This window comes from Oryzias latipes, chromosome 17, assembly GCF_053564925.1.
Source record: "Oryzias latipes strain Hd-rR chromosome 17, Olatipes_Hd-rR_3.1".
Taxonomy (NCBI): Eukaryota; Metazoa; Chordata; class Actinopteri; order Beloniformes; family Adrianichthyidae; genus Oryzias; species Oryzias latipes.
The window spans coordinates 35097406-35124316 of record NC_136253.1 but is presented as its reverse complement, the minus strand read 5'-3'; the positions used below and the strand labels follow the sequence as shown (position 1 = coordinate 35124316).

Here is a 26911-nt window from a genome sequence, read left to right as displayed (position 1 = left end):
CGTGCTCCTCACAGACTCCTGCTTCCTCAGGTGAACAGAACTCTGGTTCTCCTGAAGGTCTTCCGATCCAAACCGAAAAAAGCTGCAAAGAAAAATCATTGAGTCTCCCGGAGGGGCCCCGGCGCGCTCCTCCAACCCCCCACCCCCACCCCTCCCATCACGTGACTCCACCACCGGCAGCGCAGAGAGGACGCAGAGGCTCGGCGCACACACGCCTGCACGCGGCCAGCCTGCTGCTCCGCCACACCGCCCCGTTCCTTTTTAAACGCTGTCCTCGCGCGTGGTGAGTACCTGCTCCTCTGCACTCCTTCACGCGGTGCCTCCCCCGCGTGTGCGGGTTTTCTGCATGCGGATGCGGAGCGCGGCTGCTCCTCCACGCGCCTCCTGGCTCTCTGCGCCGCGCGCCGTTTCCCCTCTTTTGCTGAGGCTGCGTCTCCTCCACGTTCCCGGTTGTGATCTGAATCTTCTGCTGGTCTTTTTTCTGGTTTGGTTTTGGAGGTTTCTCTGCTGCTGAAGTGCGACACTTTTGATTTTCACCCGCAAGGATTTTGCGAAACTTTGAAAGAGTTTGTTTCTGTCCTTGCTTTTGTCTGATTTCTCCTCTTAACTCAAAAACTTCTTCTGGACTGTTTGTCTTGGGAAGATTTTGGATTTGCTCCAAATCAAAAGCAGTTTGAAGTTTTCTAATGCTGCAGAAGTCAGATCTTCATCTGCAGGAGTGTTGGTGTTTTGTGAAGATGTGATGTTGACAGACGTGTCCTCTGATGGAAAGAAAAGACAGTAAATGTTTGATCTAAGAACATCAGCTGAAGCTCCTCTGTCCTCCTCACCCATAGACCTCATGCAGTGACTGAGTGGGCACGTGATTGCAGGAGGAAGATGGATGTGAGGCTCTTCTGGGCTTCAGGACCAATTCTGCAGAAGTTCACTATGCAAATGAGGCGGCCCTGTTTGATTAATAGCTTGACCTTGTGGCACGCCCTCCTGCTCCAATCTGCAGGCGACAAACCAACACCGAAAAAAAAACCATCTGTAGATTTACCTGAAAGCCTTGCATCAAGCGGTTGCACAACCACATTTATGTAGTATGAGCTACGGATCCCACAAGGATAAATATTGTAGTTTTACTTGAGGGTGTTGCGTAATCCCTTGCCTAAATCCTTAAGTAATGGAAAAATGTTTCAGATATTTAATAATATTTACACAAGCATTTAAAGAGTATGTGAAAAAACAGAAGTTCATTAAAAAATATCAAAATCTCCAGAACAGCAGCCTCTGAAATCCTTGGAAAGTTAGCTTTTATTTTTCTTCTGGGCTTGGCTGAGGAGGATAAACCTCTGCAGTGGTTCTCCAGAGGCGGGAGATCGTCTGACGGCGGCTCCAGCCTTCAGACTCTGCAGGTCTGGGAACAGGTGGGGGGAAGCCAAGCATGAAATATGCTCTGCTATGCAAACAGTGCTTATCTCTCAGCGGGGATGAAGGGAGAGGCCGGCTCTATCCAGCCCATCATACACATGCGCCGAATTCCTATCAGCTCACAAGAGGCTGAGGCGGATGAAGTGCTCCAGATAATCTGTTTCTCTTCAGCCAAGGCCCGGCTTTCCATTTCCTGTTCCGATCATCGACCCCTAACAGGTGAAGTCAGGCGTTTTTCCTGAAGTCATGAGCTGCAGATGATGAGATCCAGCAGCTCCTGCGTTCAGACGAACAGATCAAAGAAACCATTAAGGGATCAGATCCTCCCTGCACGTGAAATATCAACAAAGAGAAAAAAGACAAAAGGAACTTCAAAGAAAGATGATTTGACAGATGCTTCTCATGTGGAGGACTGTTCTTTATCATGTCCTCCTTTAGCAGAGAAGTCCCCTCCTCCATTCTGCATGTGCGAGCACCTCTGCTGTTGCTGCCTGTCCAAATCCAGAGCTACATCATTCTTTCAGAGGCGGCGTGACATGATGAGGCTTCACTTTTCCCCAAGCAGCAGATGAACACACCTGACACTTGGTTCTGCTGAGAGACGTTTGCAGCATCAGTCGGCTTTCATTCCCCCATTCAGAGCTGGGCCTGATTTCAGCACCACGGACAGCTGCCAGCACTTCATTACTCTGACAGAAGGAGCCGGATGATTCCCGCCTGAAAGTCGGGAGTGTTTCCACTCATGAACCCCCCCAGCCCAGCTCCACACAGATCTGTGGCTGATCCCCCCCCACACACACACACAAAACAGGCATAGCAATTATCTGCTCCCACAACCGGCTCCTGCTGGGTCTCACTTCAATTAAAACAGATATTTGGAATGGTGAAAAACACAAACATCTCAAAAGCTTTCAATATTTTACTTATAACGCTGCCTTTAAAAAAAAACAGTTCAGCTTAAATGAAAATGAAAACGTTTTACTTTGAGGACTCTGAAAACCAGCCATGTTTCTCTGCGTTCTGAGAACAAACACAATAAATGTTGAACTGACAAATACAGAGAGGAGGCCAGAGCTGAAGTGTTCCTCTGGAGTTCCTTTTTTTTAGTAGAAAATGTTTTTTTTTCAAGGTTGAAACATCTCTTCCGACCCTTGAACAGTTCAGGCTTCAGTCAGCCTTTACGCTCTGATTATCAGAAGTCACTAAAAAATGATTTTCAGTATCAAACTAAATAAGCTAAAATATTAGTGATACTGCAGTTAGAAGTGGGGGGGGGGTATCTTTCCTTCTCACATGATGCCATGTCTCCATACATGGTCCAAGAATCAACACTTAAAAGATTCAAGTGTTTGTGGAAAGGAAACGATCTTTATATTTATTATTCATCTGGCATTTAAACCTATCAATGAAAATGTTGTTTAACAGAGAAACCTTTTTTAGAGCAACAAAAGAAAAAAATGTATAGACAAAACAGCTTCAAACATTCAAATCTGGTATTTTAAGTCTTTTAGACAGTTTTCTTCTTTGTGGTTAATAAAAGTGAGTTGGATTAATTTATTCAGTTTGTAATGCTGTGAAAAAATGCTTTTCATATGTTTAGTGAACACAACACACAGGCCTCACTCTGGTTCACCTTCAGATAATTGGAACTGACCTGAGATGATGTTTTTAGAGGAATACTCAGAAATGCAGGAATGGATCAAAATAGCACTTTGGGGTTGTTTTATGTGATGAAGGAACATAATAAAACCCTTAAAAGCTCAAAAAGTTGATTTGGCATGATATTTAGGCTGTTTAATTTAGTCTTCTTTTGTTTTCTGTGGTCTTTTGCTCCTTGTCTGGTCTTTAAATAGGTACAACATTTTTTATTTCACCTGCAGTGCTTCAAGCTAAAAACTAGTTTGAAAAACGGACCTTTATCATTGCTCAAAAACAGTCAAGAATGTCCACACGACCCAAACCAGAACCCAGAAATGGCTGTTGTTTTGCTGTTAAGAGTTCATCAACGCTCTGAACGTTCAGTTGTAACGGCAGCGGATCAAAATGGAGGACGGATGCTGAGTTTTCTTCCTCTGAGAAGTGACGGACACAAACTAACACTAAAAAGCAGATTTACTGAGTCAGTGACACACAGACTTCCCGTGGTCTCTTCTGGTTTATTTGTTATTATTTTAATCCTTTTTCAGGCTATTTTCTCCTACAGCCTTCATGCAGGCAGAAATAATGAAACTCTGCTTCGTCCTGGTGAAAGTTCATTTCAAAATGAGCTGGAATCTGATGAGAAAACGACTCTCTGTAGCTCCTCCCACCAAGTTTCTCTGAGTGAAAGTTGAACTCAAAGGAGGCTGTTGAGGTGATGCTTCCTGAGGACCAACACTTCTTCTTTCTCATTCATGTTTCCTGCTTCCAGCAGCAGACTTTGTGTGTGTGTGGGGTTTCAGGGGGGGGCTGAAGCTGCATTTAGCTGCATTTAGCTTCACGCTGCCCCGTTTTTAGTTCACAAAGCAACAGGAGGCAAACATGGGAGGCAGCAGGTTGAAGGTTTTCTTCTGCAGCCTGAACGGTTCCTTCAGTTCTTCACCAGCTGCTCCATCCGTCCTCGCACTCCCGCTGCGCCGCTGTGTGCTCCTTTCACCCCCTCCCCCCCATCGTTTGTGTGCGCTAAAGGGGGGGGGTCGTGCCACTCAAGTTACATGTGACTCATAACATCTAACGAGATGATGAGTGGGTCTCAAACGGAGGCTTGATGAGTAAGGAAGGCCTCGCCGGAGTATTTTTATAATGCGACGTCCCAGAGAAGACATGCTTTTCATTTGAGTCCTTTGGTTAATAGGAAAACCTTGAGCAGTTGTACATGTTCATCAGACTGTGCAACACGCTGCAGTGACAAACTATGTGCCCACGCAGTGTTTTTCATGCATTGTTGCAGTCGTTGTTTCAGTCGTTTTTCTTCTTATAACGGTTGTTTGGTGTGTAATTTTTTTTATTTATGTAATATTTTGGTTTCATTTACTTTGTTGTGCAGGTTGCAGATGTTTTTTTTATGATATTACACTGTTAAACCTAAAGGTCACTTTGCTTGAATGTCACTTTTGTTATTTGGATCTGTTTTTTGCCGTTGCAGACAAAAGAACTTGCATCTCATCTCATCTCATCTCATCTCATCTCATCTCATCTCATCTCATCTCATCTCATCTCATCTCATCTCATCTCATCTCATCTCATCTCATCTCATCTCATCTCATCTCATCTCTATAAACAAAAAAAAAACTGTCAAAATTCAAAATTCTCTAACTTACAGCCCCTCACACCCCCAACCTAACATTACCGGTACAACAAAAACGGCGAGCAAATCTTTCGTCTGCTGCTGATCCTCAACAACTTGGGGAATGAAATACTCAGAATTGTGACTTTGAGCTCACTTTCTTTCTCTGTGTCCTCCATCATCAGAAAATCACCACAGGAACACGTTCAAATCTCCAAAAACCCATTTTCCTCAGAGTGCTTCTGTTTAGAAAACAGCTTCAGACTGGCTGATCACTTCTTACTTTATGTCCAGTACTTCATCATTCATCTTCATCCCTTCTCATCTTCATCACTTTGCATGAATTTGACCAAACCTGCTGATGGTCTGGATGCTCCTCAGTACCTGCTGTAACCTTTGACCTTTCGCATCATTGCCTCCAGGGCCTTCTGCGGTCACAGAAACTCGGGCGTACTTTCTTTTCGCCTAATTGCTCCGGTTTCCGCTGACCCAGTTAGCGTTGAGGAGGGGAAGCGGCGTTTGGCAGGAACACGGGACGGGAGTTAAGGAAACGGAGAAGTGTGTCAGAGCCAGGAGAGACGTTTCGGAGGAGCTGTGGACTCCCCTGCCGCAGGAGGAGGTGGGCGGGGCCTTTATTCTCCTCTTCTTCAAACAAACACACAGAGATGTGGGAGCAATCCTTCACTTCAGATGTTTTCCAGACAATAAAAGAATCTGGAGCTGAACTCCTGAGAAAAACACTTCTGTGTCGCAGCAGTGAACCCCGCGCCGCCGCCACCGCCGCCACTGCTGCTGCCATGCTTCACTTTAAAAAATAACCAGCTCTGCTGCTCATGCAGAATGAAGGACGAGTCGTCTGCCTGTGAGGCCGCGCTCAGGCTTTGATTGCAGCGGGTTGGCCTGTTGTTTTTCTCTTTGTAGATCTTTTAAGAACCGTCTCTTTGGCTTCTCCACATCGCTTCCGTTTGATCCGCCTCCAAAGCCGCATTGATTTTCAGATCTGAGATGGTTTTTAGAGCTTGCCTTGGATATCAGTGATCTCTCAGCTCAGTCTTTGAGATCTTCTCCCCCCCCCCCTCCAACACACACAAAACAGGGGGCATCTCTGCTCCCGAACCACTGATCTCTTCATCAGGAAGTTTATGGAGGTGAGGGATAACTTATTGTTCTCATCTTCTCTTAACCCTGTTTACACATTTGACTGGATGTTTTTTTTTGTTACACCTCCTTGTTTTATCTTGTAAATCATTTTTCTTTGTAGACGTGACGCTCCTGCAGACTTTTCCTCCCATCGTCTTACAGAGCTTCTGAAAAGGATTTCAGTGATTTTTGGGAATCAAACTAAAAGATGAGGCGGACAGAAATTGGAGTTCTGGCTTCTCCATCAGTATTTCAGCAGCGAGCTGCACCTCAGCGCAGCCTTTGAGTTCAAAAAGTCAGTTCATTAAATGTATGAGAAATATGTAAATGACAACAGCCTGATGGAATAGTAATATGAAAGGACGGAGTCACAGGAATAATTTATAAGCAGCGCCGCTCACCTACTGCATCATGCATGCCTGCATTTTTCAGCTTTGATATTCTGGTCCGAAGCTCAGTTTTGAGCGGCTCGAGGATGACTGCCGTCACAAACGTCTGTCATTCACTTCTTCTTCTTCTATCTCTTTTATTTGAATATCTTTCCTCCTTTTCTCCACTTGTGTTCAGCAGCTTCTACTGTTTGTGATGCTGAAGGTAAACGGTCAGAAGGAAAGGCGGGAACGGCCTCTGACAGTCACAGATCTGCAGCCTCAGAGATGGAAAGCTGCAGGGCTGGTTGCTCATTTAAGGATTGCAGCAGCAGCTCCTCTCCACGCAGATGCTCTGTGTTTACCGGACGACTCCTGCAGGAGTCATTCCAGAGCACCGCGCTCCTCTAAGCAAATGGCCCAGAAAGGACCTCCATTCATTAAGCCTCTAATTGCTAATTGGCTCTTTGAGTGATTCGGCTGCTGCTGTTGGGGTTTCAGCACAGAAATGTTTGGCTCCAGGGAAGCAGCAGAAGCTGCACAAAGGCGGGAAAATGTCATTAAAGGGACAGCAGTGATCACACCTCAGAGGTGCTATTAGCCCCACCTTCTGCCAGTTGACGGTTTTCCTCTGTAAGGCCAGTTTCACTTCTTTACTCTTTATTATAAAACATTTTGCGCAGGTGTTTCCTTTTAGATTTTTTAAATCAGGCCAATATTTTGTTGCAGCTAAAAAAAAAAGTGTTTGTGCATAAGTTAAAAGTTGATGCTTTTATCCTAGCAACCGTTGCCATGGCCTCAGATGCTGCTGTTTATCAGATCCGAGTATCTGCCGTCGGTGCAAACACCTTTTTTTTTCCTCCAGCCTTTTGTTTTTCTCATTTCTTGCTTATTAGATTTCAATATAATAGAAGTAAAAACTCTTGAGCAGAATTGTTTACACGACGTTCAGTCCCTGTTTTTCCATTTGTTTGACTTTAATTTCATAGAAAGAGGAAACTAGAAAACCAAATAAACTGGTTTATTAGAAACACAGAACCTGATATCATGACTGTGAAGCATCAAGAATGTTCTTCATTTCTTCTCCAAACTTCACTCAGGCTTTCATTTTCACAGAACAAACTAAAGTTGAAACGACCACACGGACACGATGAGCTGCAGCTTCTGCTCTTCTTCTCCACCACATGAACTCATTTCCCGTTATTTGGAGGCTGGTTCGTCACATCTGGCCTTGAAATCGTCTTTCTTGAAATGTTTCACCTCTCATCCTGGATGAATGAGACATGAAGAACGGCATTTACAATCAACCCCCCCCCCCCCCGCTCTCCCCCATTCCTGGCCCCGCCCATCGTATTTTCCACATCACAAACGATCTTTTTCAAACGACATTTTTTCATCTGCTCCTGATTCGCAACAATTTGAATAAAGAAATCCTCTGAAATGCAGTTTAGAGTTAATTATCTGTATCCCTTGTGCTATCCTAGGCACTTTAACGTTGGGAGTTGGGTCATCTAGACCCACTAGACAGAGCTCTGAACCTTTTTTCTTCAATGATTTGTGATCTTCACTGGTGTCCATGGATTACATGAAATCTTTCCACCTTTATCCACCTTTGTCATGGTAGGGAGAACATGTCAATGTAAGGGGGGGGGTCATAGGATAACACAAGGGTTAAAGATGTTTAGCCGACTGTCCTGTTGCGTTAAATTACAGAAGGTGTGGCTTTCAAAGAGCGATGTTCTCTAATATTGACTTGTTTTTGATCCGTTTACGTTTGTAGCCTCAGTTCTCGTACTCCTCTTTTACTTTTTGTCCTCCTACAGTCTCTCCAAAGAGCCTGAAGAAACTGTTTATTGTTTCATTTTTTCAAGTTTATCGTTCAATATAGTTTTTCTGACTTTATTCAATATGAAGTATCAAAGAGTGTTTGACACAAAACACGTGTCCTTCACTCTTTCATGATGAATTGACTTTTTTTTTAAATGTCTTCTGTTTATTCGCAGGAAAGTATAGAATGAAATCAGCAATTCTGTTTTTTTCTTATGTTGCTTCTTTTCATACGAACACAGTGATGAACTGGATCCTTTTAAAGAAGCAGAACCTGAACATTTGGAGCTATTTTTCCTCAGACATTGCTCTTTTCTGTAAAGATGTTTGTTCATCTTTTATTAATTAAAAAAAAGACCTTGGAGGTTATTTCATCTGAATTATAAATGAAGAGAACGTGATCTCTGAAACAAATCTTCAAAAGTCGTCTTTTTTTAATAAACAAACTATTAACCGTGTTAAATCAATATGTAAACAGCCTTTTGTCGACATTTGAAAAGTCTCATCTGCTCCGTTTCAAAGCATGAAATGCTGCATTCAGGCTGCGCTGCTGGAAGCATCCTCCACCTCCTCCACCTCCTCCACCCTCTTCACCTCCTGCATGCTTTTGTCATCCTGCAGGAGCAGTTTTCACCTCCTTTTGTCAAACCAGAGTGTGCGTCAGCAGGAAGAGAAGCTACTAGAATGATTACCTTCAGCGCCGTCTGGCTTTTTCATCGTCTGGGAATTTGCTCTGAAGTCATTTGGTGTGAAAGAAGCAAAAAGGGATTCAGGAAATACTTGAACTTGGGGTCTTTGTAATACAGAAGGATGCAGAAGAAAGGCGCCGTCAAACCCTCACCTCTGTGTTCTGGAGGAGGAACCGACCCGGCAGCTTCAGCTGCACTCATGCATGAAGATGTTATTCGGCTGTCGTTTGAGGAGCAGTAAGCCCAAACCCTGCTGCTCTCCTCCTGCCTCTCCTGCGGGCCGCTGTCGTCCTCTGAGATGCTTCCTGTTCGCGTTTGCCAGCAGTTTCTTTTTTTGAAGGCCTTTCATGAGCGTCAGATCGATCTTTGAAGTCGTCGTGTTAAATGAACTGCAGGAACGGCTCAGCTCTTTGTTTGATCCTGCTTTAAGAACATGTAATTGAAGGTAATGGAGGAGATGAAAGTGAAGCGGGAGCACTTTGATGATGACTTTAAGCTCATGAAGACCTCAGGTGGAGGTTTTGGAGAACCTGCTTTAATGAGCCCGCCCTAAAACAACAGCGATAAGCCATCTAAACTCTCTTCTTTTGCTCCAAAGTATTTATCTGCATTTTTCTTTCTCCAACATATGAGGGATTTTAAGGCTTTAGTGTAGTTTTGGACTTGTTCATTTCAAAGCACAGTCTCTGTTGTATTGTCCAAACAAGCCAACCAGCAGATACAACAGCAGATACCTGGTTCAATGTTCTCCTTCAAGCTGCTTTCATGAGGTTGGCTGTGTTTTGGAGTCTTTCCTGCCCCAAATGCTGGAGAGCTTACTGCTACAGTGACTCATTTTATTCTTGGTCCCATTCAGAAAAACTCTTGATTCTTTTTCTAGTTGGATGTATCTCTAACATTGGACCTTTAAATGGAGCAAACTGTCCACCAGTAACCAACTGAGAGAAAGCTGCTGCTGTTTGGGTCAGTTGTTCTGTGATCCTCAAAGATGTGGTTGATTTTTTTAACTTTTTGGAGTTGTTTGCTCCAAGAGTCAGGACCACAAACCTCCCCCTCGGCACAGAACATCTCCATCTTTGTCTTCAAAGGAGCCCCCCAGCAGAGTTTTGGGTCTTCAGCGGTGGTTTATGGCTCAGTTCAGCTCAAAGATGGGAGAAAAAATCAGTGTGAAAATGTTAAAATGATCAATTATTGAATGGATCATTAATCAGAGCTGTAGTCCTTCCATCGTCTTCCTCTTCGGTCATGTTCCTCTGCAGACGTGTCTTAAATCTGAACATCAGATCTGGTTTCCCGTCAGCTGCTGGTCAGGACTGAGCTCCACGTTTCTTTTCGTCTCTGCAACATCGTCTCATCAGGAATATGGAACATCTGTCTGACCTCATGAACTCCGTTCAAACCTGCCAATGTTCCCCTTCGTCTGTGTTTCAGCTTCAGTCGGAATCGGGATTCTCAGATTTTCAATCCTCCGAATCTTGTCTCTCGTTGGCCTGATCAACCTTTGTCACATCCATCAGTCACTCAGCGGGTCAGACTCTGGAGGCGTGGCTCAGGTGCCGCACTGGAGGTGTGCTGTGATTGGTGGATGTGCTTTTGGTTGCCGGTTCCTCGCTCTGCTGCTAATTAAGGCAATTAGCTGTGAAAAATTCAATACTGGCATTGCTGCATGATGGCACAGGCAGAATTACCGTCTGTGTCTGGGGTTTAGGGTGGATTATGTGGGTGGAGGAGGTAATTGTATGGGGGGGGGGGTAAAATAAGAGGAGGGGTGACTGCAGGGGGCATGTTTGAGGCTCGCTGCACGCTCGCTCCTCCTGTAAAACATTTTTAGAAATATTATGCAGTAAATCAGCGTTGATTCTATCCGCGGCTCATCATCGCAGCTTAAACTGAATGAAAAGCGGCGCCGCTTCCGCCTCAGGAGGAAATTACTGAGAGAAAGCAGGAAGCGGCAGCTTTACGTGTCCTGGAGATGAGGCCTGATGGCTCCGCCTCCAGAGCGGCTCCGTGTGTTTAGCATGACCAGACTCCCATCCGCAGGGCCTTCCTGCTCCTATCGCGGTGTGCCAGATTCCCCCAGGTGACACCCACCGTCAGGGAACTGATGCATGATGGGAGCTGATGGTTCAAGTCCCCCCCCCCCCCCCCCCCCCCCCAAAAAAAAAAAAAAAAAAAAACAACTCTTTAGCCCAGAACCTTCAGTCCTTTCCTGTCCCTGTCAACGACGCGTCTCCATAGTGACCCAGAAAAGAGGGGAGGAGCTTTTTGTAATGTAAAGTTGATGTAGGATTAAAAAAACAAAGTGTGGATTCATCATTTAGATGAAAGGTTTTTATTTATGGTGACATTTCCATAGAAACAGATGGAGGGGGAGGAGGAGGGGCTGAGATTGTTTCTATAAATACCATTTAAAATACATTCAAGTGTCCTCAATAAAAAGTAGAAACGTTTGCAAAAAAACATTTGACATTTTTACCGATGCATTTGAAAAAGTTCAAATGTTTACATAAAAGATGGTTGGCGAGCATTGTTGAGGTAAAATAACGTTTCGAGATGAGCATCGACTCCCGGAGACAAAAGAAAAGAAGAAAAGAGAACAGTGAGAGGAATGTTGCAGCACCTGAGCTGTTTTCAGAGGTGAGAGCGCGGTTCACATGCACCGTGTGATGTATCGAGTTAACGCCTCTGAATCACTTCCGACGCCGTCTCTGACCTCCTCTCACCTCCTGCAGGGAGCAATCTGTCGCACAGGCCTGAATCTCCTGAGCAGAACGCAGGAGCTTCAAGCAAAGGACAAATTCAGAGTTTCATCTGCTATTTATGAAAATAATACTTGTTCAGGAAAACTCACTTTATCTTGTTTTTGGTTTTCTGTTTTAACACCAAATAAAAACTTTTCTCAGAAACACCACAACAGGCTAAAACTGTTTTTTTATTCGTGACGGAGCCTAAAGGGACGTTTTAATCCCGTTTTAAACCCGGTGACCTGTGAGTCTGCCTTGGCCCAAGAGCAGCTGGGTTAGCTCCAACAACCCTGTGTTCTTAAAAGGGATTCAGCAGGCGCAGAAGATGGAAGGATGGGCGGATGGATGCATGGATCGCGGCTGTGTCTGAGGCCCCAAATCTGAAACCGTTTCCTGGAAGACACTTTGTTCCCACTGATGTCAATGCTTTTACATCAAGCATCAAACCAGGACAAGGTGTGCAAAAAACGGAAACACCTGAGCGGTCGGAGAGGCAGAAACCATGAGCACAGCACTAAACACGTAAACTGCATAAAACTAAGAAATATTTGATCAGGTAGGTCGGCTGAGAAGTTAAAAACGTGCAACAAACCAGGAATGTACCATCAGACTTCTCAGCATCAGTGAGGCGGTGTGCAAAAACAGCTGAGGTCAGCGTTAAGAGGATGTTTCTGAAGGTGCCTGAAAGGTCAAACGGGGATGGAAAAATTCACCATGGAGCAGCTTTACGCTGTTGGGTGAAATAAAGTTCAACTAATAAATATATAGAGTTCAGTTTGGTGTGTCCTTGTTGAACTGTTTGGTGTCCCCCCCCTGCAGGCCTGAAGGACGAGGATGACTGGGAAGACCCAGACCAGTAACGTGACCAACAAGAATGACCCGCGTTCCCTCAACTCCCGCGTTTTCATCGGCAACCTCAACACAGCGGTGGTGTCCAAGGCCGACATCGAGGCCATCTTTGCCAAGTACGGCAAGATCGTGGGCTGTTCGGTGCACAAGGGCTACGCCTTCGTCCAGTACGTCAGCGAGAGGAACGCCCGCGCCGCCGTGGACGGGGAGAACGCCAGAGTCATCGCCGGACAGCCGTTAGGTAAGACGAGGTTTCACTTCTGCTGAGATCCCTACAGCCCTCCAGTTTGGTTTGGATGGAGGTGATGCCCCCCAGCATTGACTTAAACGGGAACTGGACTGAGTGACCCCTCCCCCCTGGCGTTCCAAACAGGAAGTGATTTCAAGAAGCCAAAATCCCAAAGACTTGTATTTTCTAAATAAACACTGTTGGTCAGTCAGTCACTCTATTGGTCAGAATAAACATTCTGGATCTGATACATTTATCCAACATCTTCTTGATAATCTTAATTTTTTTCAGGTTATTAATTCGGTAGTTATTTAGGTTATAAACTGACCAATCAGGTGCCTCGATAAAAGTAGGTGGAGCCTGCTGGCCCCCCACTTCCAACATTCAAAACATTTGACAGATTTCGTGTAGGCCGCTTTCAATTGTTAGGGGTGTGGCCTTCCGTCAGTTCAGTCGGGTCAGTTCAAAGGAGCTTCTGCCAGAAGCTTTGTGGTTCCTCCAAAAGCATTGTGGGAAATTCCTGCCTGTTTTTAATGATTCGATTTCACCAGTGGTGCCCTCCTTAGTAGTCTCCCTGTGGTTCTTTCTGGCTCAAAGATGACAGAGGGGTCAACCCCTTATACGGGTGCATGTGACTAAGACTTTTTAACGTTTCTATTGTTTGTTGGTTATTTCTTTACCCGTTTTTCTTTTCTTTCATTATCTAGTGAGCCAACATTTCTTTCTCTTCCTGTGCAGTTGGAAAAAGAGATGCGTCTCCTGGGAGTCAATTTGCCTCCCAGCAATGTGCAGGGAAGGCTGAAGCTGCAAGTTTGATCATTGTGTTTAAAATACCTGGAAAACATGCAAATGTGTTAATTAGTGAGCTTCAGCGGCAGCAGGTTTTCATTCCAGAGCTGCTGTAGCTGTTTCTGTTCCATCATGTTGAGCTAATTTAAACTAACAGGTTCAACTGTTAATGTTCAGGGAAGGAAACTGGGTAATTAACTCCTCCAGCTTTCTTTCAGAGAGACTCCGTCGCGTTCAGGATCCAAAAAGTTTCACTTGCTGGACATAATCAGGGCCGATGATAAATCAGGGAAATTAACAGCAAAGTGATTTATGAAGTCTGATCCCATTAATATTAATAACAGCTCAAAGTCGGGCGTCTCATTTGCATCCACTGAAACGCTCTGTCCTTGTTGTTATGCAGACTGTTGAATGGGGATGTTTCTGAGAAAGTGCAGACGTGGTTCACTGTCAGAGCGTCTCGTTTAGAAAAAACTTTTGTGGCAAACATCAATCTTGTCGCAGAGTCTCTGCACACAAACCCCCATCCATTAAGCATGCACCGTAAATGTCAGAGGCATGCTGCGCAGACGACCCTCTGCACCGGAGATCATCTCCTCTGGCTGCGCAGACGACCCTCTGCACCGGAGATCATCTCCTCTGGCTGCGCAGACGACCCTCTGCACCGGAGATCATCTCCTCTGGCTGCGCAGACGACCCTCTGCACCGGAGATCATCTCCTCTGGCTGCGCAGACGACCCTCTGCACCGGAAATCATCTCGTCCGGCTTTTTTCTGCTGCCTCTGTGAAATGTAACCCTTCATGCCTCATCTTTAAAACATAAGCTTCATATTTGATTTGGCGAGAGGACCCTGCGCCAAACAAGATTTGTTGATGTCTCTGTCAGCACTTTAAAGTCGCACCCAGCGGTCCAGATCTGGGAGGTCTTGACTGCACGGCAAGCAGGTGAGCCTGCTGAGGCGCCGCAATGCCCCACGTCTGATTGGATGGAAGAGCTGGAACCTCTGATGACTCTTTTCTGAGCTGTAATTACTTCTGACGCGACTGCAGAGCCGACGAGAAGACCTCAAGCTGTTTGAGCAAATAAAAGTGACATTCAGCGTCAGGCGGCAGCTAAGCCCTGATGAAGAGGCCTGCAGGTTATGAAGAACACGGAGGTTCTTCTCTGGTCTCTGCAGCTCAGCGTTCCTGCTCCTAATTTCTGCCTCTGGGTATAAATGTCAGACAGAGATGCATCGATATTTTCTCCCGGATGTTTTACAGTCAGGCCTCTCACATCCTCTTTGCAGCTTCTCTCTCTCAGAAGGTTGTAGCGCCTCCCAGTGGTACAAATGTGTACTGCAGATGAGGAATTTGACAATGATCTATTCTCGGAAGGCAATTCTTCTCATTACATTAACCGATGATAAATACGACGTAAACATGACTAAATGTCTTTGTCTGAGTTTGTGGGTTTCAGGCTGCTGCAGCCAGAACAGTATCTCCAGGAAACTAGTTAATCTGTTAAAAAATGTAAATATGAGTGAAATCATAATTGTATTTCCTCCTCATTTTGAGCACAAAGCAGCGTTGTCTCCATGTTTCTGTCTGCACAATCACTAGATGGAGCTGAGAGCTTTGATTTGAACAAAAATGTGTCTCCACGTCAGGATGAGGAGAGAAATTCTCTCAAGACTGTTTTTACTTGTTACAGATTAGAAACTATGAAATTTGGTCTGAAATGGTCCATAAACACATTAGTTGTCTCTGGCCAATACATATACATGGACACTAAAATAAAAGTAGAAACTTTCTTAGATGTGAACCGTCCAGTATGTAGACTGGACATGAAGGGATAGGCTCCAGCAACCCATGGGAACGCTTTGAAAATAGATTAGAAGATGGTAGGAGCGGGACTCTCAAGACTTTAAATCAATACGTTTTCAAGAATACTAAACCACATCAAGTCTGAATCCAAACAAAACTATTTAACATCATTGTTGATCAAGTTATTTTGTATTCTTTTCTGCTAAACTGTCCTGAGTTTTCGTCACAGCTAAGGTTGACATTCATAGAGTGTCTCATGTTTATGAAGCTGGTCTGGTTTCTTCAGTCAGTGATGATCTGCTCTGTTTAGGTGGAGGTTCTCTCAGATCTCAGGTGCAGGTTGGTTCTGGATCCGCTTCTAGAAGGAAATTGTTTTCTCATGTCTGTCTGCTTTCATCAAGCTTTTCCTGAAGAAAATCCAGAAATGGAAGAAGATGAAACCGTTGGTTATGACGGCCGGTTCATACTTCAAAGCGTTCGATCAGTCGTCGCACCAGTCCCATCCACAATTACGTTTAGTTTGGATTTGGCTGCAACCGTCTGCCAGAACTGCAATGAACTTCTGATTGTTGTTTCTACTTTGCATAGCATGAACGACATCCCGCTTATTAGGCCTGCACAATATACCGCAAATTTATCGTTATTGTGAAATCAAGCCGTGCAACATGCATACCGCAAAAGACTGCAAAAATCGCAATAAATGATTACCTTAAATGTGCTAAAACAAACTCATGGCAGCTTGAAATATTGAACAAATGAAAGAAATCCCTTTATGCATTTAACCAATCAGAAGGACCCGTTTACGTTTTTGATCAATAAGATGAGCCCTTTTATGTTTGATGTTTGCCTCCTGGGTCGACAAGGGTCATTTGGAGTATAATTCTTAAACTGTTGCAGTGAAATGGAAATTATGTTTTTGTTTTTTTTTGCTATTTGTTTATATACCGCAATTTATATCGTTATCGCAATATTAATTACCAATATCGCATATCGCGAGTTTTCCTCATATCGTGCAGCCCTACCGCTTATCCACTTGCTGTGTCTGAGGAAGAGGAGGGTGGTGTGCTCCTCCACTGAGGAGAAGCAGAGGAGGAAAAAAAGAAGTGAATTGCATTTTATAGTCTAGTGAAAATGAAGAGATATATTATTGAGATAAGAGACGTTTCATTCCAACCGACAGTTTTGTTGAGTCTGCCTTTCTTGCTCCTGTAGTCATAATAATAAATGGCTGCTTTAAAAAGTAATAAAAACCTATAAAGCAGGTGTGTACATGTCCTGATAATCAAAATAAATAATCCTTTCCCAAATTATAAAAAAATGTCCATGGTGCAGCTTAATTTAATCACGTCAGGATACACAACATGGCATTATTGCGCTTGGAAACGTGTAAAATGCAAGGAAAACACGCTGAAGAAGAGTCACGTGCAGTGGGAGGAGCGCAACGCGCTTAACCCCGCCCACGTTGAGCCACACCTCGGTCTGCTCACTGCAGCCAGGGGTAGTTGAGTCTGAATCTACCTGGATGAAGGTGAATCTGTCCAGCAGCTCAGGAGGGTTTCGTGGTTTTCACACATTGACATGTTTGACTCTCACGCACGCGCGTGAACCTCATTTTGCACAAAAGCGCGTGTCGGTGATCGCGGAGCTTCAGATGGGCTCACCCGTCGGCTGTAGGGGGGGTTCCCCCCCCGGGCTCAGCCAGTGAATGGTACAGTCCTGTCTGGAGGTGAAGCTCCGGCGGCGGCGGCGCTCACTCCGACGGGCTCACCGGGACAGAGGCGCTGACGGCGGCGGCGCGCGCTCCTCCGCGACGTCATGACCATGTCCAAAGGCACGCGACGCAACCACAGACGTGAGTCCGAGCTTTGCGCGGTTCGACCCCCAGAGGAGATCTGACGAAGAGGAGGTCCATCCTCTTCATGCGGGAGAACTAAAGTTTATTAGAGGAAACATCTGGACATCCAGATGAGAGAACTCGGTGACGTCATTAAGCTGCTGATCTGTGTTTGAAAGCAGCTGCGGCTGGATGCTCTTTAGCATGAAGGTGTCTGGTGCTGAGCCATGATCTGCAGGAGGTTCTGCAGGTTCTGCACAGATGTTGTCTGCTCTGCTCTCCAGAGTTTCAGACTCTTTGATGCTTCTCTGGTGAAGCGTCTGACATGCGGCATCCATCGCTTTCTGCTACCTGAAAGGTCCGTCTGGACCCCCTGAAAGGTCCGTCTGGATCCCCTGAAAGGTCCGTCTGGACCTCCTGAAAGGTCCGTCTGGACCCCCTGAAAGGTCTCATCCACAGATTATTTTGGTCTGAATCATCAGGGAAGACGACACAAGACTCCTTCCTCCTGACCGAGGTTTAACCGCCATTAATCCACTTCTGTACAGAACATTTTAAAAATAATTTGCTATTTTTATTACTTTTTTATTTTACATGCAACAATTCTGATAATTATCAGATTATTAAAGTGAGGAATATAATCTGCAATCCTCTGACGGTGGCAGTAATTTGATAAATACATATGGATTCTTGCATGTTTACAGTTAATCTGATTTACCTGAAAGACAAAAATCAGTAAAGTGACGTCAGAGTGGAAACCAGCAGATTGACAGGTGGAGGAAGGTCAGACGCCTGTGTTTTCCTCCTGATGGAGAAGAGTCACAGAGACTAAGATCAACTCCGACTGGACTGAAGCAGATTTAGGAAAAAGAGCTGGAGGGTTTTCTAACGTTCAGATGATGAAACGTGATTCCTGCAGAGCGTGTAAACACGTCAAACCGGATTACTGCAGGCGTATGAAACAGTTTGTCAGATTAATGGAATGATGCATGAAGATGCTTTTAGAAGAAATCTCTGCTCTGGATTGTTGGTCTCCTCTTTAGTCAAACACAAACAGTAGTGAGTCAGCAGTATTTGTGTGTTTTACTTTGTTTTGAAATCATTTTTCGTTGAATGTTTTGCACTTTCCCAAACCCATCTCGATGGTTTTCTTGTTGCTGCTGCAGAAAGTTGTTATTAAATCGCTAAAACCGGATTTGTCTGTGAGGTGACGCTCAGTTCTGGCCGTTAAATGTTTACATGAAACGGATTAATCACGATTCTTCAATTTTTTCCATCTTTAAGAAACTTCCTGAAGTGTTTGTGGACAGATCCTGCATCTGCTCAGTTACCAGCAACAATTTTCTACAAAAGTTGAGATAAAATAGAATTTCTCAAGATTTCTTTATTCAAATCGTTGTGAATCAGGAACAGATGACAGATGCGGTTTAAAAAAGATCACATTTGTGACACTCTGGGCGGGGCCACAAGCTCCATGCTCCGCCCCTTTCTGATGTGTCCACCTGCAGACAAACAGATCCATGAATCTAAATCTGAATGGATCTCACCTCTACGGACGGATAGCTCTAATGTTGCTGCCATTTTTGTTGCAGTGCTACTGTTAGGATGGGGGTGTGAGGGGCTGTAAGCTAGTGGGAGAGAGTGTTAACAGATGCATGACTGGAAGTGTGGCGGGGTTGTTCTGTCCACGGCTGTTTTTTATTTATTTTTTTACACTCTTCACGACTGTTCCATGTATATCTAACAGACTTTTCACACATTAACCACTGATGTTTAACTTTTACACCTCGTATATGTCGCACATATGGCGTTCAAATTACGTAGTTGATGCCCACATTTTAGTCCGGGTGAACTCTGACTCATCTCTCCTGCTGCGTCTTTGGCGTCTGATCTTGAGGTGATTTACAGCACAGAAGACGGCCGACACCACTCACCAGTCACCGCCGAGCGATGAGGCGTGTGCGGACGACTCACTGTCTTCAGCATCGACTGGAGTTTAGTTTTTGTTATTTTTGACTCTGCCCCCTAAAGACAACTCTTTTGTCCCTACAATCACAATTTAGTGTTTGCATGCTATAAAATTGCAGTGAACGAATGGTGCCGATTCCTTTCTCCTACCCTGAAGATTTTCCTTTGGGGGGGGGTTTGTCTTTCTGACTTTGTGTCTGCAGCGACGTTTGCTTTTTAACTCCTTTATTTACCTTCTTTTCCAGACATCAACATGGCTGGTGAACCAAAACCTTACAGGCCTAAGATCAGCTCCAAGAGGCCGCTCTCGTCACTCTACAGGTCAGTGGGAGAAGTGCATCTTTGAATCTCTGCTCCAATTTCAACCGTCAATGCTTTTTAAATTATTACTTTTTTTATTAGTGATGGGATTAAAGCCTCTTTTTAGGGATCCGAATCTTTTGGACCAGTTCATGCCAAAGAGCCGTTTAAAAGTCTGGCTCTTTTGACCAGCTCTTTTTACATGGATTCATTTTTAAAAAGCCAGCCTGGAGTTTATTCATTTAATCCTGGAAATAATCACAGGGAGGATTGATGGGATGATTTTGGGATCAGAATCATTGAAATTCAGATTTTTCACCAATAATTGAGTTCAAATTATTTCTAAAATATCAATTTTTGCTTTGTTTGAAGTGTGAATGAGATGTGAAAATCGGACATGGATTAACTGTAAATATTCCGCTGCCAGCTTATACAGCGTGTATGAAACCAGGTACTGCTGTGCAGCAGAAGATAAGAACTTAATCTAAATATCAACAGTTCTGACAATAGATTTAATCATCATTAATAATCTGACGTGTGCATTTTGGAGGATTGATAAAAGACATAAGGCCTCTCAATTAAGTGTCATGTACGGAGTGGTTAAAAACAAGTTTATTTAACTATTATAAGTTAAATACGGTAATAAAATGTAACCAATAAACCCCTTATTGATACACAATAAGAAAGGCAAATCATAATAATATAGTAGAGTAGATAACAGACCAGGGGCGGAGCTAGAAAAATTTTATATGAGGGAGTAGCTGCCCTCATTGTAGCTCCGCCCCTGTGGTAGACTAAATATCTGTAAGCTTCACTACAAAAACACAGGAATGCTATCTAGTTTCATGAAACATCAAGTACATTAGTGAAACAAATATTCCGATAACCATAACATAAAGAACACGCTAACCGTCCTCATCCTCCGTAATGCTTTGCAACAATTCCACTGAGCGGCATTTCTTCTTCGTCTTCTTCTTTGTTGTCAGTAGAATCTACAGCGCCCTCTAGCTGGTCACAGCAGAGTCGCACCGCCCAGACAAACTATTCAAAAAATATGACCATAAATTTAGTGGGTACAAAAACAGGTTCTACTCAAACGGACTCTTAACACTTACGGGAAACTTTGACTTAACTTGAAACATTTTAAGTCCATTCCACTTCCAAAAAGAGTCAAACTGGTGGAAAGAAAACAGGTTGGTCTGTAGTTTCTATGGACATATTGGTCCTTAAAACACAGAAGGATCCGCTTTAACTGTTTGCTTAGATGTTCAGCGGGTCTTATAGTGTCCTCCATCTTTTGTGTTCACAGCGGCTACGAGTTTGACTACTACAGGGACGATTTCTACAGCAGGTATGTTGGAAAAATGGTAAATACTTGTGAAGCGCTTTCTACCTTCATCAAAGGCCCAGAGCGCTTTACAGTCACAAACCCAGTCACACAGTCACACGCTGGTAGCGGCTCCGCTGCCGAACACTGGCGCCAACCTCCCACCAGATGTAAGGTGGGGTTCAGTGTCTTGCCCAAGGACACTTCGACACATGGGCGGGCAAGGTGGGAATCGAACCTGCAATGTTCTGATCAGAGGTTGACCACCCTACCGCTACACCATGGCCGCCCATGAAAAAGAAAAACCCTGTCAGAAAAGTTCACAAAGGCCTCTTCATCTTTTTTTTTTAAAACTTTAATTCCTGCTTTCATTTCCAGCGATGAATAAAGAGGATTTTTCAGGAGAGACGCTGCTGCAGAGCAGCCACATGATCCCAGCTCTAATGAAAAGCTTTCTCTTCCTCCTCATGGGGCTCGCTAGTGATGCTTTTAGCGGCTGGACGTCAGACACTCCAACATTTACTCAGGATGTCCAGCAGAGCCGAGTCCTTCAGCTGCGACAGACGTTTGCAGCTTTGACAGTTTGACACATCTCAGACGAGCGAGAATGAGCTTCTACGGCTCTGGCGCCATTCGCCGTTCCCCTCTGTCATTCATGCAGCGAGCCTGTGGGGTTCTTAATATGGCTGAGGGTGATGGGATGTGAGACCTCTGACCTTCAGACCAGCTGAGGAATTCCTGAAACCTCCTCTGCCTTTTCGTGTCTCCAGACTCTTCGAGTACCACGGCCGGGTTGTGCCCCCGACCCGCGCCGTCATCCCCATCAAACGTTCACGGCTGGTCATCCCATCCACACGCAGAGCCAAATCCTCCTTTCCGGTCAGGGGCTGCTCCTCCTCTTCCTCCACCTCCTCTTCATCCTCTCGAGCGCTCAACATGGGATCCTCCATCACAGTCCCAAAATGTGAGTAGCTGTTTTTCCGGCGGCCTCGTTCGGTCAGGTGTGGGAGTTCACCTGAACTCTGACGCTTTGCAAACGTCGGCCAAACAACCAAACAGAAGTTTGACGTTTTTCAGTAGATAAATAAAGTCCTTTTTTCCTGAACAGCAATGTCAGTAATTTTACAACTCATGCTAACATTGTTGTAAACAAGAACTGACCAATGGATCATTATTGACCCCATCTATAGGTCATGAAATTTTTTTTTTTTTTATGGATTTCATCAAAGAGTTACAAAAAAACCTCAATTCCAAAAGAATTACATTTTCTGTCAAATCTTTGTTGTTTTCGACTTTACGGGGTGAACTTTACCGCACGGTTGTTGATGTTGGGTTTTAAGAATGTTTCATCGGGAAACAAAAGTGTAAATATGGTCACCAAAAACCACAAATATTGGTCAAAAACCTAAATTTTGCTGAGTGTGTCTGTTTTGAATTTGTCAACAGTTTATCAAAAACATATTTTTTAAAAACATTTAAGTCTGTTTTGGAATATGAACACATCTTAAATGTTTTTTTAAAAGACAAAAAGATTATTATAATTTAATATTAAGTTCAATCTTTGGCAATTTATTGCCAATTTTAGTTTCATAATGTTTTTTTGATTATCGTTTGATATTTGTAATATTGGTGTATTTAAAACTCTACAATGACAAAAGCAGGATGAAGAGGTTTTGATCGGTTTAAAGAAAGTTTTTCAGTCAAATCTTTTCAGTCTCTTTGAACTTTCTGTTGTTGTTTTTTTGTTTAGGAGGAAACATGCATTTATCATTTATTTAAGGGATCAAGCTGAAATTCCCCTTTAAGAGTTTTGGATGATCATCATCCATCTTTTGAATTTGTGCAGTAAAGACAGACCAGCTTCTCACTATCAAGAAGGAGCTGTCCCAGATCAAGACCAAGATCGACTCGCTGCTGGGAAGGTTGGACAAGATCGAGAAGCAACATCGCTGTGATGCTGGTAAGATCAGCGCTTCTCAGCATTTTTGTTTGTTCTTCTGTCAACGGACATCAGGAAAATGACTGAAAGTCCTGCTTTTGTTCGCCGGAGACAACTTTCACCGAGTAACTTCTCGGATTTCTGCTGCCCATCGAAGATGAAAAACGATCCGCGATGTTCGCGTCTAGTTTGTCTCCATCTTGTCTCTGTCAGAGAGGAAGCAGGAGGAGGTGTGCGAGCGTCTCCATGGTGACGCAGCAGATCACTCTGGAGGAGAGGAGGCGAGGGGCGCCGTCGAGGTGGAAGCGGGCGAGATGAGTGACGGCGGTGAAGACGACTTTGATGATGAAGGCACCAGCGACGTGGTGAGCAGCTCAGATTTCAGTCACTCCCTGTTGGTACGCATCTGCAGAACCTTTGGTTTCCTATGAGTACAAAGACGAACTTTAAATGATGCTTTTGTGGAAAAAGAAGTCAGTTTTAGTGTCTTTGTTAAAATTTTCTTTTAATAAAACTAGGAGTTGCATTTCCAGAAGAAAACAAAGTTCTAAATGTATATTGCTGAATGAAACTTAAACTTAAAGGGGAATAATTAAAAAAGTAAGAAAGAAATGATCAAAGTTGACCATAAATAAAGTGAAAACAGCATATTTAAGAAATGCCGGAGCCGGGTATCGAACCAGCGAGCTTCTGCACCAAGGATTCCCCATGTATTTGTATGGAGGCAAAAGTCCTGGAATATCTGGAAAACTTCAAGGATTTGAAGGAACAAAAGTCCACGTTCTCACTTTTGTCAACACATTTTTCTTTTCTTTAAAGCCTTCATGTAAAAAATGTTTAAGGGACATTTTCCACAGACACTCCACTGAACAAACAACAAATCCATTTACTGGTGAGGTTTGACCTTTTTCTGTGGTTTTCCTTCCACTTCTGAAAGGGAAAGCTGGGGGCGTGTTTCCCTCAAAGCAGAAACACGTCTTCATCTTTGAGTTTTGTCCCAGGATGTATCAATGAAACGTGAAACATTCAAAGATTCATTCTCCTGAATGCTGTGACTGTCTGTCTGTTTCCTGCATTGCAGATCGACTACCACATGTCAGACATTGACAACTGAATAAAGGTGGGTGTTTGGTTTCCGCTTCCATGACATTTTAAAGATTTAGCAGAATTTTACGTGTTGGAAACCGAAGCTCCGTCACAGTAAATAACTAGTTCCTGACGAACTGCAGCAGCGACAGAGATCGAAGCAGAAACAGCATCATCATCCTTCAGAAACAAAGATCTTTGCAATTTTCACTGAGGTTAAAATATTCCATTAGCTTGAGAATCTAAGCCTCTTTCCTATTGACCATCATCTCGTCCTGCTGCTTCCAAATACCTGCAAAAACAACAAATAAAGCAAATATCAGGGTGTTCTTTAATGCTCCTCTCTGTACATTGTCTGGGTTTTCAGCTCAGCTTCATCCAGGAAGTAAAAGTAATTAGCAATTTATTTCTTTTTCTTTCTTCCCCTGAAAGTTGGAGCTGAAAATAAGTAGCGAGAAGAAGAAGTTGAGGCCGCAAGATGCAAACAAAACCTTCTGGATCCCGGAGACGTCCGTGGAAGAGGCAGCGACTGACTGACAGTAGAGGAGGTTTCAGACTCAGAGCTCTTTGGCTCCGTCTCAGCGCTGAACATTTTTCTAGGCAGAAAAATCTCCTGCGAGCTTTTCACAGAATGAACAGAAAAATAGGGACAATGCAGTGAATCGTGTATCCATATGATATGGTCTGTATCGTGCATCAAACTACAGTTCTGTGACCAGCTTTGGTTGAATTTTAATGTATGTTTCTCTGTCTATGCACTGAGAACTGTAAAAAACCTGGAAGCAGACAGAGACCTTCCTTTATTTGTTTCATGTAGTTTATTTCGTTTGTGTATTTGGAGGAAATGTTCTGTAATATGAAATTGTTTGCACTCATAATTTGTAAATTGAAATCTTAACATTCTGTTAATGAGGACATAATTTATTTTCCGCAGCATGACTGAGATGTGAAAGCTACGATTCTTCATTTGCATTTGTTGCATCGGTTGTTTTGTGACGTTTTGACATAAATTTACTCCAAAAAATGACTCTCTACGGCTTTTATTTTGAAAGGCAGTCAAGTTGAGATCTTATTGTTTTTAAAGCAGATGGCTGTAAAACAATATTATAAATGTTTGTAACATCTTAATAAGCAAATGTACAGTCAGCCTCCACTTTCCACTCATTTTTGCGTTTACATCTTTTGAACATTTATGCTGCCGAGCCGATGTGAGGCCAACAAAAAAAGCAAACATTGCTGTTTTTTTGTTTGTTAAAACGTTTAATTAAATATTTGTTTACATTCTAAAGTTAGATAATATATTTGTCATTTTCACAACCAAATTTAAAATGTTCTTAGTTAGGTTGATATAAAATAATACCATTACATTGTGTGCTTAATTCTATGCAACTTGAAATCTACATTCTGCTTTTCTCTAGCTATATCCGGCTGATTGTTTGTTTTTGAATAAATATGAAATTATCTCCTAAAAAACTGGTTAATGAAAACTGTCAACAATAAACAACATCACTTACCAGCGGTGAAAGGAAAAGATAGACTTTTCCCATTGGAAGATAGGTAAACAACTGGTGCTGCTTTTCAAATAAGACTTTTAATCAATCAAGTGTGATTTGATCTAAAAGAAAATAAGGTAACTATTATACCAGTTTATGTCCATAACAATTCTCAGACAGACAACATCTAAACGAAGGACAAACATCCGTTGCTTGTTGTTTATCTCAGTTTATTAAATAAGATCGCAGATCGAGTTCAGGCTGCAACGTTTGTCTGAATAAATCATTTTCATTCATTCCGAGTCATTGAATGGATGTGAATTTTATATAAAGTTTGTCAATATAACACAAATGTAATTACAGTGTTGGGTGGCTGCTAAAAGGCCAAGCTCTGAGAAAGTTTTTTTTTCTTCAAACTTTATTGAACGCAGCAATCCAACACACAACAGTGCAACGTAGGTGGTCTCCATTTTTCTTCTGCTTTGTGATTATAATATTAACAAAATCCCCGTTAAACTCTCTGCTTTTCACAGACAGATTCTTCTTTCTTATTTATAAACATAATTTTCCCCTCATGAGTTTTTTATTTGGAATAACAGATATATCCTTTACAAGAACAAATGTTTATTTTACAATAATTGGTTTGATAATAATATCTTACTGGTTGGTCAGCTCTGTAACCCTTGTGCTATCCTAGGCACTTTAATGTTGGGTCATCTAGACCCATTAGACAGTTCAGAGCACTGTCTAGTGGGTCATCTAGACCAGTGTTTTTGAACCAGTGTGCCGCGGCACACTAGTGTGCCGTGGGAGATGGTCAAGTGCGGCGTGGAGAAATTGCCCTCATTCAGTGATCTAAAAACATTTTCCATCTCCAGGAAATCAGGTCTTTGTTCATCCAAACAGGTCCTGATAAAACACTGAGTAGTTAGGAATATAAAAGATCTTAAAATTACTTTTTCTTTGTGTTTATTTAATTCTATTAAAGACATTTTGATAAGAATCACGGTACCGCGATTTAGCTGCAGCTATAACTGTGTAAGGAAAAGTCCCGCCCCTTTAACTGTCTCCGCCAATCATTCTTGAAGGCTTAATCACATGTCATCAGTCTGACCAATCAGAAGTGGTTAAAGTCTTCACTTCCTTGTTCTTAATTCTGCTGATAAAGTCGCTCAGTTCTAACAAAAATACCAGCTAAAGCTCTTCTTTAGCTGGTGGTTCATCTCTTAGAAAAAAAAACAGCCGCAACTTCCTGCTTTTTCTGCCACAATTATCACAAAAATCTACGTGAGATTGCGGGGGGGGGGGGGGGGGGGTCATCTAAGATAGCACAAGGGTTAACCACTATGGTCAATTACTCAGATATGAAGAATTTAACCTTAAATATAACCTTGCTTTTCCTCTATGCCAGTGTTTTTGATGCCGTTACTACTGAAATCTGTGAACTCTTTAAAAACACTGTGCTTGATGAAAATATCTCTTTTTATCTCTAAGTGACATCCCTGTTGGAAATTTTGTTTCAACTGAGCCCTAAAGAATAACAAGTGTTTCAGCAAAATGTCATTTCTGTTCCCTCTGCTGTCTTCTATTGGAGAAAATGAATTTCTGACTCGCCCTGGAAAAATATTTGGACCTTGGATCAGAAATGACTAATCAATAACAAGATGAGAGACGTCTCCTACATACTCTTACATAGAATATATCCCACTAATCAATACATGCTCAGATATAAGAAGACAATTGACCCCAACTGTTCTCTTTGTAAAGATCACCCAGAAACAATCAGTCACCTATTTTGGAATTGTAACACTACTAAAACATTTAGGAAAGAATGTGCTCGTT

General features: G+C 43.2%; 1 protein-coding gene across 7 annotated transcripts; it reads left to right on the top strand.

The window, feature by feature from the left end:
* The first annotated feature begins 145 nt into the window (after positions 1-145).
* On the top strand, positions 146-25597 carry LOC101165260 (RNA-binding Raly-like protein). 7 transcript variants are annotated; one of them, XR_013650648.1, is made up of 9 exons: positions 146-283; positions 12269-12539; positions 19170-19245; positions 20534-20575; positions 21322-21515; positions 22398-22511; positions 22679-22855; positions 23572-23610; positions 24009-24479. XR_013650648.1 is itself a non-coding variant. In XM_011487082.3 (9 exons), exons 2-8 carry the CDS (start codon positions 12284-12286, stop codon positions 23602-23604), a joined length of 867 nt encoding a protein of 288 aa, XP_011485384.1. In that variant the 5' UTR covers positions 146-283; positions 12269-12283; the 3' UTR covers positions 23605-23610; positions 24009-25597. The 7 variants fall into 7 exon arrangements, 5 of the variants coding, with proteins under 5 accessions (XP_011485384.1, XP_020566902.1, XP_078791097.1 ...); XM_011487082.3 differs by having other exon boundaries at positions 22704-22855; positions 24009-25597; XM_020711243.2 differs by having other exon boundaries at positions 22704-22888; positions 24009-24234.
* The last annotated feature ends 1314 nt before the right edge of the window (positions 25598-26911 follow it).

Excerpts from the sequence above, each read along its gene's own strand:
- LOC101165260 (XM_078934971.1), top strand. The coding sequence starts at position 12,284 with ATGACTGGGAAGACCCAGACCAGTAACGTGACCAACAAGAATGACCCG. Across the intron at positions 22,512-22,703 it reads GCAACATCGCTGTGATGCTG|AGAGGAAGCAGGAGGAGGTG; the intron begins GTAAGATCAGCG and ends TGTCTCTGTCAG. Across the intron at positions 22,856-24,008 it reads ATGAAGGCACCAGCGACGTG|TTGGAGCTGAAAATAAGTAG; the intron begins GTGAGCAGCTCA and ends TTCCCCTGAAAG.